General features: G+C 39.8%; 1 protein-coding gene across 1 annotated transcript in view; it reads left to right on the top strand.

The window, feature by feature from the left end:
* The first annotated feature begins 1,711 nt into the window (after positions 1-1,711).
* The window catches only part of LOC132991098 (major histocompatibility complex class I-related gene protein-like), a 16,914-nt gene continuing 7,124 nt past the window's right edge, over positions 1,712-11,501 (top strand). The window contains exons 1-2 of the mRNA XM_061059715.1: positions 1,712-1,880; positions 11,237-11,501. The exon at positions 11,237-11,501 is cut by the window's right edge and continues 2 nt beyond it. Coding sequence (XP_060915698.1) covers positions 1,823-1,880; positions 11,237-11,501 — 323 coding nt within the window. The 5' untranslated portion in view covers positions 1,712-1,822. The remainder of the gene's footprint in view (positions 1,881-11,236) is intronic.

The raw sequence follows: 11,501 nt of genomic DNA, 5'->3' as shown, positions 1-11,501 counted from the left end.
CACATAAAATCAGAGAATTCAGGTAGAAAAACAGGGTTTGGGCGAGGGGTGCGGTACAAAGTCACACATAGTACTGGCTCTGGGCAGCAGATTACAAACAGAAGTGTCTCAAATGATGACACAGGCTTAAAAGCAATTTGGCGACATTTAAATGTATTTCTAAAAGCGACAGCGAGACCCCCACCTCGGCCTGTGGTTCTTGGGGTGCTAAAATAGTCATAGGTTGGAGGACACAGTTCCAGTAGCTGAGACTGGTCGCCAGGTTTCAGACAGGTCTCAGTAAGGAGGAGAAAGTCCAACTGAGCAGTAGAGATATAGTCATTCAGGATGAAGGTCTTGTTTGACAGGGATCTCGCATTTAGCAGTGCCAACTTAATAAGAGTATCTGGGATGGTGGAGGTGATTAGAGGGGCATAGTCAACTGGCTTTAGGTTCCAGAGGTTTGCTGTTTTGAGGGCTGAGCTAGTGTTTTTCTTTCTTTGTGTTAGATATTACAGGGATGGTTAGTGGGTGCAGTTGACGCTGTGGTCCAGCAGGGGGAGCTTGTTCTTTCCAGAGATGGTGGGAGACTTTCATTGGGATCAAAAGTTTCCGTCGCATAGCCTGAATGTGTTTGTGTTGGCAGTCAGGGTGTTTCTGTAGAAGGATGCCCGGAATGACGAGCTTCTGTCAGAAAGAGTTCAAATCTTTATGAAGACAAAAATATAAAAGTTGTATTTAGATAAAAGAACTCTTATAAAGCTTTGTTTGTGTGGTATAGTGATATATCTTAAAACCTTAAGTTGCATCACTTTAAATAAAGATCTTCTCAAACCATGAGTGAGGACTGAAGCAGAGTTTACTCAGCACTAAAAGCAGAGCAAAATGAAACACAGCATCAGGTGTTCAAACATCAACAAAGGTGTCACATTTCTCTTGTTCCAGCAGTTTTCAGCGTACAAAGCTCCAAACTAGTTCAGGATCATTTAACCTGTCAGATAAAGCTGGATCTGTAAAGTGTGATCTGATGTTATTTCATTCAAACCATCTTTTGTGTGTCAGTGATTGTCCTGACAGTCGGCCTAATCTGTGCTAAGACCTGTGTGTAGACCTCTACTGAAGAGTTATACACAACACATGCAGAAAGTGATAAAAGAAGAAAATGATAAGAACTTCAAAAAGGTATAAGACGTCCTCCTTCATCTGATTTAATAACATTATTGAATGTTATGATTGTGCACACGTGTATTTAAATATCTGATAATCACAGACCACATTGAGTTACTGCAGGACAGGAGAGCACCTCACCACATTTACTCACTATAACTTATATTAAACTATATTTATATCTGGATTAGGACTTTTTATTAAATCCCAGAGCAGCCATACAGAACAAAAGCACAACAAGACTCAACTACATCCCTACAAACTCCAGATTATCCCTGTATCTGACCTTTAAACTCTCACAAATGTATACACTTGTTCTTAAAACTTCACATTAACCAACAAAATATATAAAAATAATCTGATCATCTGAAGGTTTAACACTACTGTGATAAATAAATAAAGTCCTGCGTGTCTCCCAATGCTCTGTCATGGGCTGAAACAAGCGGAGTTAACTTTCACTTTCATTCACAACCTGTCTGAGTCAATCTGACCTGGTTACTAGTGACGTCGATGCTCAGGCTGAATTCCTATTGGCTGAGACAGAGGTTGCATTCAGCGATCTTTTTTCTCCTCACCTCGTTTCACCCTCAGAGCTCGAAACACGCAGATTCTCAAGAAGTTGATAAAAAACATAAATGTTTGAAGTTGGACGAAGCTGAAGACTTCACAGGTCACAATGAAGACTCTGGTGTTTGTGTCTCTCGTGGGATTATTCCTCCACGACACGACGGCAGGTGAGTTCAGATTCATTGAAGACGATTTAATGGAAAGAGGGAAATGTCGCATGTCTTTATAAACTGTTGGTAGAAATGAAAGCTTCATTTGATGTTTGTTCTCAGGACTGAAGCAGCTTGTTGAAATGTGAAAAGTGAACATTTAATTTGACGTTAGTAAATCCTGTTTGTTCACGTCCTCACACCCTGATACTTACAAGAAAAGTGTTGTTGTGAGAAAGGTGATGTGGATTCCCGTTGTTGATATGTTGGATGATGAAGAAATTCGCTGTTGAGACTGACTTGCTTTCAAACAAAGGTGTTTATTAACAAGATACAGAATCACTGAACACGTCTGCTCAGGAGAGACAAGAAGCCAATAATGATCTCTCCCGAACATACACTGAGAATGCTATTTATACACAATGTTACAGGACACATGAGGACATCTGTTTGTTTTTTAGGACAACCCCTCTTACTTCAACAACAGCAGCAGGGGCCTCTGCAATTATATGTATGTCATAAACTTAAAGGCCAACACAGGTCACAGGTACAATCTCCTGTCTAGATGTCCCCGGGAAACCCTCTGAACATAAGGGTCCATTTGTTCACATTCCACTGCGGGGGATCCTAGCTTAGATCTAGGCATTTCCTGACACTCATAACTCATCCTGCGAACCACACCTCTAAACAAACTTTCCACTGAAGGAAACCCCTTTAACAGATGTGTGCAGTATACACTTCAAGATCACTATAATATCTCTGTCCTAGATATTTAATACACTTCATTCCCCCCTTCGAGACGACAGTCTCGCAAACCAAAAAAACATACAATCATGATGGTAATTGGCCTCATAAGAATCACTTCTATCCATGCTTAACCTTAGCAACATAATAAAATATTTGTTTGTTCTGGAGTGTGAGAGCGAAAAACCCATCTGGCAGCTATCTTTCTTTTTTATCCATCAAACAATCTAGACAGGAAAACTCTCTCACGGTCCCTCTGCCCCAGGCAACCACATACAGTACTCCAAACCAATCAAATCAAAAAAGAAAAAGGTTATAAAAACTTTATAGGACGATATAGAAATGCACACATTCAAACCCTCAGAAATAAAATCAAAAAAGTTGTCCAAAGTCAGGCTGGTCGACCCATCGCACCTTCCAATGGACCTTTCCCTACCTAACACCACTTTCCCTAAGGATCGATAAAGAAATAAAACACCTGAGGTCCCAATATATGCATCTCATACAGTTCCTGAAAACTCCAATACTAATCCAAATAATATGTTTAACTAAAAATATCTACTATAGAGTAAAAAGTACATTATAATAACCAATAATACAAATTACATTGTAATGAAGAAAATCCAATATTATAAAAACATACATAAAACATACATAAAACATACATATATATCAAACTGTTGCTTTTTAGCAGCATCAGCTTCTACTATAATAACCCCTCAATGATTTTTCAATCGAAACCCCTCATCATGATGTCCTCATTTAGGTTTCCACTGTCCATGTCCATCCTCCAGTGTCCTAAGTTTGGTTGTTCAAGTCCATTAGGCTGGAAGGATCTCTGGACAATTAGCCACCCTCACTTTAGTCTCCCAAATATTGTCCTAGGAAGAAAAATCAACAACCAGTATCTTTGCACATACAAAACATCAAAAACATATTCATTTTTGTATCATACTTTCACATTATTCCACTACATGATTAACCTATTCAATTTCCCCCTTTTTATCCATTCTCTTCTTTGTTCAAAATAATAGGGAGTCAATGATGAAATCAGATATTCAAAATGGATATTTCTCTACCAGGTCTTGTCCAATCTCTATGACCTCCTCATCTTCGCTTAGATCATTACCACTCAGTAGTATCAGACTCTGAACCACTATAGCTCCTACTGGTCCTAATTGTTATTGCATCCAAGCATTCACAGACCATCCTGCTCCTTCTGATGGACCAAATGAATTCCTTATAAGTTTCAACGCATCTATGACACTAGTCATATTGTCAGTAGCATCAGGTATCAACGTATAACAGTCACCTCCAGTTAAATTTAGAGCTACACAGAGGCCACCTTGTTTGGCCAAAATATAATCAAGAGCCATGTAATTAACATACACTCGCATTTCATCTTCTAACAGAGCTAAGCTTGGACCCTTTCCACTTGTGCGCAAACAAGGTGTTGGTATCCGTCTACCCATTGCCAACTCATGGGGTGTCATGCGTAAATCACGGAGCCCACTTGAACGACACACCATTAACGCTAGTGGAAGTGCCTCTACCCAATTCAGACCTGTATGTTGGCAGATTTTAACAATGCGATTTCTTAACACACCATTCATTTTTTCACATACACCTTGGCTTTGCGGATGATAAACAGCTCCTAGACGTTGTTTAATTCCCAATTTTTGCAGAATTAGTCTTACTGTTTTATCCACAAACTCTTTCCCATTATCCGAGGATATGCGGTCTGGGAGACCCCACCTGCTTATAACCTCACGACACAAAAACTTGGCAACAGACTGAGCATCTTTTCGCTTGGTTGGACAGGCCTCAGGCCACCTTGAAAATCTGTCCACAACAACTAGCATATATCTTTTACCTCCTACTGGTCTTATCATATCAACATAATCCACAACTAACTCACGCATAGGACCTGTTGGCGTTGGAATGTAACCGGGAGGAACCATCACACCCCTACGAACGTTGTTTTTTAGACAGATCGTACACCTGCCTACGACATAATCAATCTGCTCAAACAAATACGGTGCCCAAAAACCATACTCTTTCGTGATCTTTCTCCTAACCTCCCCCCTTGCAACATGGGCTAAACCATGTGCTTCCTGAATCATCAGACCTAACAGGTCTGGGGGAGCTACCAGTAGTCCTTCATGATTTCTTCACAGGCCAGTGGAATCTTGAGTGGCTCCTCTGTCTTTCCATAATTGTTTATCCATCAGAGAAGCAGCTTCTTGCATTGAAATCACATCTCTAAGCGTAATTTTATCCTCTAAGTCCACCTCATGGGTGACCAGAAGAATCTTGCCCAATTTGTTTGCTCCTGTAACCGCCTTTGCAGCCTCATCAGCTGCTTTGTTATCTTGTGTGACCCTTGACATGTCCTTTTTGTGTGCCGCACACTTAGCCACCGAGATTTCTTTTGGCTTCATCATCGCATGCAACAATTTCATTATCTGGGCATGATGCTGTATCGGAGAACCATCTGTTTTCTTAAACCCCCGATTCTTCCACACTGATCCAAATAAGTGACACACATTATGTGCATATGCAGAATCTGTATATATTGTCACCCGCTTGTCTTCGGCCAACAGACATGCTTCAGTCAGCCCCACAAACTCAGCAAGCTGTGCAGATGCCGGTTGTGGTATTTCTTCTGCTTTTTCAACAACAAACTCAGTCCCCTGGGCTTTGACTACCGCATAACCAGCACATAATGCATCACCTACGCGATAGCAGGACCCATCAGTCCAATACTCCACATCTGACTCATGCAGTGGAAGAGCTTGCAAATCCGATCTAAGCTTCGAATATCTCTCCACTTCCTGAACACAATCATGTGGCTCCCCATCCTCTGGAATCGGCAAATACTCAGCTGGATTTACTGTGACACACCTTACCAAGGTGACATCTTCCTGTTCTAAGAGCCTATGATAATCTCTAAACCTAGGCATAGTCAATGTATATTTACCAAAATTCAGAAGATTTCTGAGACTATGGTGGGTAAGAATTGTCATAGGGTAACCCATAGTTACTGATGATGCTTTATCATACATTAGATAAACTCCCGCCATTGCTCTGTAACACAGTGGTAACCCCAACTCTACTTCAGAATAGCCAGTAGAATAATAAGAAACAGGTTGAGGACTTGTCCCCGTACCTGTGGGCTGACAAAGAACTGCACATGCATATTTACCCCCAGTGGACGTAGACACATACAGCAAAAAGTTCTTAGAATAATCTGGCAGCGCTAACGCTGGAGCTTCCTGTAACCTCTGTTTAATCGTCTCAAATGCCACAAGACTTTCCTGCGTCCAAGTGAGATTGCAATGGAGTTGAGCATTCCCGGTTTCTTTAATCATAGCCCTCAAAGGCCCTGTTAGAGTGGCATAGTCCTCCACCCATGCTGAAGAATATCCTGCAATACCAAGAAATGTCATCATCTCTCTGACTGTTCTAGGCTTCGGTGCCTTTCGAATGGCTTCCAAATGGCTGTCAGAGATGCCTCTATGTCCCTGAGTTATTGTTTGACCCAGATACACTACCTTTTCCTGACAGTATTGTAACTTCTTCTGAGAAGCCTTGTGTCCTTTTTCTGCCAATAACTGCAACAATTTAATTGAATCCTTGTGGCACGTTTCCTTATCTGGTGAACAGATAACAATATCATCTACATACTGAATAACAGTACTTTTCAAGATCTGATTTAACCCTGCCAAATCATCTTTCAACACTTTATTGAAAATATGAGGGCTATGTTTAAATCCTTGAGGGAGTCTCTTGTATTTGAAAGCCTGTCCTTTATATGTAAATCCAAATAACCCTTGACTTTCTTCACTAAGTGGAACACTAAAAAATGCTCCACACAAATCTAACACTGTGAAATGTGTAGCATCTGGGGGAATTTGGGCCAACATAGTATGAGGATCAGGCACATCAGCTGAAAAGTCAGCTACCACTTCATTTACTGCTCTTAAATCATGTACCAAGCGATATGACTCATCTGGCTTCTTTAAAGGCAATATAGGTGTGTTACTCTGTGGATCTAAACATTTCTCCAACACACCTGCTTGCAACAGACCTTCAATTTGTGGTTCAATCCCTTGGACTGCCTCCTCTTTTAGTGGGTATTGGCTCTTCCAAGGAGGTTTACTTCCTGGTCGAAGTTCAACTTTTATTGGTTGGGCTGACTTTACAAGCCCAATATCAGTACTATGCCGTGACCACAAACATTCTGGAACTTGTTGCAACATCTCCTCTGTCATACTATCTGAGTCTAATTTAGCACTGAAAATTGACTCATGAGTCATTAGCACCACTTGTGGCTGTCCCTGTCCTTGAGCTGAAATCATAATTTTCATGAACTGCTGATCTTCACTCATCCAGATAGCCAGATTCTCCTTTATTGGTGCAAAATGTATCTTCTCAGCTTCTGCCATCATTGCCCCTATATGCTTCTGTTCAAATCCTTCAGCAACCAGCAAAGTCACATGTGGAACACTTTCCTTGATGTCATGCTCCTTATTAAGATAACCATCACTATCTATCTTCATTGCCGCTCCTTGTGGCCCCAAAATCATACAACATGAGTTAAGCTGAACCTGTTTAGGTTGACTACTCAACCACTCCTCCGGATTTATTTGACCAGCTTTCTTAAAATATTTAAGCGTGCAGTGGTGTGGATACTCAGGGAACTTAGCATTAGGTATATTTGCCACAATGAACTTTTCCCACAGCTTGGCCGGTTCTAATAGCGCTGTACTAAGTTTTCCAATCCAGTACACTGAAGAAGTGTCAGTTTCTGGTGTCATAAATAGTTGTTGATAAACATCACTCGGCACATCCACCAGACAGCCGTCCGGTGTACACCGTATTGTACAATTCAGTTTGCATAAAGCATCTCTTCCCAAGAGTGCAATGGGCGTATGTTCTGACACTAATATAGGTATTGTGATTTTCCGATGTTTATAACAGAGCTCAATTGGTTTTGTGAGAGGAATCAGCTGTTTCACACCCTCAAACCCGATTGTCCTTACCAATTGGTCAGACATGGGGAGATGTATAGCATCTTCAGGCCGAACACAGGTGAAAGCCGCTCCGCAATCCGCCATTACTTCTAATGGTCGATCATTGATTTTCACCACTATTTTTGGATCTTGCTCCGGCCCTGATACTACCAGCTGACACCCCCCTTTCGAGTCTTCTGGGCATCCCTAGAACCCTGGCTCCGGGCCCCTATAAGGGTTCACCGGTCCCATGAGTTCCCTTGGTTGTTCTCTGAGACTTCCTCTGAAACCTCCTCTGAAGCCTCCTCTGAAGCCTCCTCCTTTACTATAACAGTTACGAGCAAAATGGCCTATTTGACCACAATTATGACATGCTCCCAAAGACTGTTGAAAATGTCCTCCTCTACCTCTTCCTAAATTTCCTTGTATTGTAAATCGAACTGAACTAGTTAAAAACTATTTTAGAAAGTACCGTGTTACCACACTTGAAAGTGAATAAATTTGCCAACCCCAAAGGAGACCAAAGGCTTCTTACTATGAAAGCAAAAGCACTTGTTTATCACCTAATACATCTAATCACACCTATTTATCTTAAATGATGGCAATAATGTCAATGTTCCATCTCAAAATAGCCCCAAATCAAGATAAATCATACTCAGATAATGAAACCAGCATTCACAGCATTTGAATCAAATCAACTTCTCCACAAATGATCAATCAACTCATCAATACTCCATTAATAACCAAATGCTTCAATTAGTCAGTCTGTTGCCAAGATTTCCTCCAAAAACAATTGCAATGTGATGTATCAGAAGAAATACTATAAGCCCATGTGTGAAAACAAACTAAGCATGTGTCAAAAATGTTGACTATATAGAAATGTATACACACATAGAGAAATGCAGGTGTTTGTTGAAAGAGTTTGTGGATAAAACCGCACTGGCCTTGATCAAGCTGGATTCAGGATCCCTACTCGCTGTCATCCGCTCGCTTCAGTGTTTGTGAAGTACCCTCCAGATCTCTCCTCATCTGTCCTTTGGACTGATCCAATTCAGACACCATCCATCTGTCTGTCTTCCCTTTAGCTCTCATATAACATAGTAAAGAGAGATAGAGAAATCAGAAAGAAAACAAAACAAAAAGTTTAATCACTCTGAATTCATATACACAATGCAATATCAATTCAGTAAAATATGCACATATAACTGTTATTTTTATCTGTTTCAAAAGCTGTCTCCCTGTGTCCCACAGAGAGAAGAAGGAGGGGGAGGGCTCCCTCTCCACTCCCCTTAACAGGAGGAGTAATCTAATTGGCTCTCTATGTGAGGCAACGCCTCTTGGACCCTCCTTCTAAATTTAGCAAGAGCTTCCAGTATGAACTGACTGTCAAAGAGTTAACATCATCTCCAAACCCAGTGCAGTTAATGCACAGAGTTTACAGACACACAAAAGTCAGCACAATATTTTCCCAATCAACAGCCAAATACAAAATGTATCCTCTGAAAAACTAACTTCTCCACCTATTTTAAAGAAGACTATTCATTCTTTTGAACAGACAAAATTCGCAGCATAATGTGGTCACACACATACACACAAACAGAAAGAAAGAGGAGAAAAATTCACACTCCAATCAGCCGGCAGATTTAACTTTCTCAGACAATTTTCTTTTCTCTATTCCCTGAATATGTGCAGACTATCCTCACTGCACTCTGTACTTCTGTTAAAAAACAGATACTATATATATTTATCTATAAACGTCCTTTATTAGGCTCATTAGTTTTTATCAGATTATATAAACGTCCTCTGAGGGGCTCATATTTTATCAAGTCGTATATATAAACGTCCCCTGAAACAAAGGGCTCATAGGTATTTTAACACTGATGAAGATCAGATTAAATAAATGTCCCCTGAAACAAAGGCTCATAGGTATTTTAACACTTATGAAACAAAAAAATTCCCCTTATCAGTTACTAAATCACCTTTAACCAATCTCCTGCTATATATGCCTATTTAATAATACATCTATTCTATTTATCAATCACACACAAACAAGAACATTTCCGGATCATTTATACAGCAACAAAAACATCACTTCAGCCTTTTAGACACAAACACATTCCAGCGCACCAAGACTGTCCAGCAGCCTTTAGACACACACACACACACACACACACCTCAAAAAACCACCACACCTTAGTTCAAATTTTAAAGTCGACTTATTTATAATTTTCCCTCTATCAAAAATGTTTTACTTTGGCCAAACTTTTAACAAATTGTCTTTTAACAAATTACTTCACACTGCATGCTTCAATGCACACATTTTCCTTTGTTCAGCGCTTTCATTTTTCCACTTTTCTCAAAACTCTTTTATCTCTCTTTTCATCTTTTTACTTCTCTTCTTTATTTCTCATCTATTTAATCTCTGTATTTCCTACATTATACGTTTAATTTCTCAAATTTCCCATTTCCCTGGCCAGGGATCCCCTTTGTTTTATTTTTACTCAATTTGACTATTTCTTAAAGCCAACTTTCACATCCAGTGTCTAATTTACACATGTCTTACCGTTAAAAGGATACGGGCCCTGTCCTTATTAAACTTGCATAGTTTTTTAGCTAACTGTTCTCTAGTTACTTGTTGCGCTTATACTAACTCTACCTTTCCATTTTATTCTCTTTTATTTTCTTTATCTCTTATTCTCTTTTATTTTCTTTATCTCTTATTCTCTTTTATTTTCTTTATCTCTTATTCTCTTTTATTTTATTCCCCTTTATTTATATATTTTTTAACTCAATAAACCCCAATTTAGACGGAGAATTACTCCAACATCAACACATCATTGCACTTCAGTTCTTTGACAGTGGAGCCAAATTTCAGAACAGAACTTGCTTTCAAACAAAATTGTTTATTAACAAGATACAGAATCACTGAACACGTCTGCTCAGGAGAGACAAGAAGCCAATAATGATCTCTCCCGAACATACACTGAGAATGCTATTTATACACAATGACACAGACACATGAGGACATCTGTTTGTTTTTTAGGACAACCCCTCTTACTTCAACAACAGCAGCAGGGGTCTCTGCAATTATATGTATGTCATAAACTTAAAGGCCAACACAGGTCACAGGTACAATCTCCTGTCTAGATGTCCCCGGGAAACCCTCTGAACATAAGGGTCCATTTGTGTCAATAGTTTTTCTTTGTTGCTGTCCTCCGACACTGTCCTTTCAATACTCAAATAATAAAACCCGCCTACGTGAGGACTAGTCATGAGATGTCAAGAAGTCAATAAAAAATCCACTTAATGAAACATATCTGTCAGTGAAAGTCAGGGGCATGACTGCATCACTTGAATATTTGACTTGTTGAATAAATAATTTCAGTATAAAAACATTTTCTAACACTTGAATCAGAAATATCAGAATAAGAGTTCCAGGAGAACTTTTTCTTTTCATCTCTAAATTAATTTGAGTATTTAATGACTGCAGAGAGATGATCAGGTTTGGTTGAATGTACTGGAAGTGTTTTTTGATTCTGTGTGCTGGATAATAACTTTTGTTCAATGATGTAAAAAGTTTCAGATTAAACTGATGAAAACATTTTGTCCTTACAGAGATGCACTCTCTGAAGTATTTCCTCACGGCGTCTTCTGAAGTCCCAAACTTCCCAGAGTTTGTGGCTGTTGGGATGGTTGATGATATTCAGATAGGATACTACGACAGTAACACCAAGAGAGTAGAACCCAAACAGGACTGGATGAACAAAGTCACAGAAGACAAAGCTGACTTCTGGGAGTGGCAGACTGAGAGAGCTGTGTATTACCAGCAGCTCTTCAAAGTCGACCTTGACACTTTCAAGCGACGCTTCAACCAAACTGG

The sequence above is a fragment of the Labrus mixtus genome, chromosome 16, assembly GCF_963584025.1.
Source record: "Labrus mixtus chromosome 16, fLabMix1.1, whole genome shotgun sequence".
NCBI lineage: Eukaryota > Metazoa > Chordata > Actinopteri > Labriformes > Labridae > Labrus > Labrus mixtus.
Note: the sequence above shows the minus strand (reverse complement) of the source record. Positions and strands in the feature narration are given on the sequence as shown.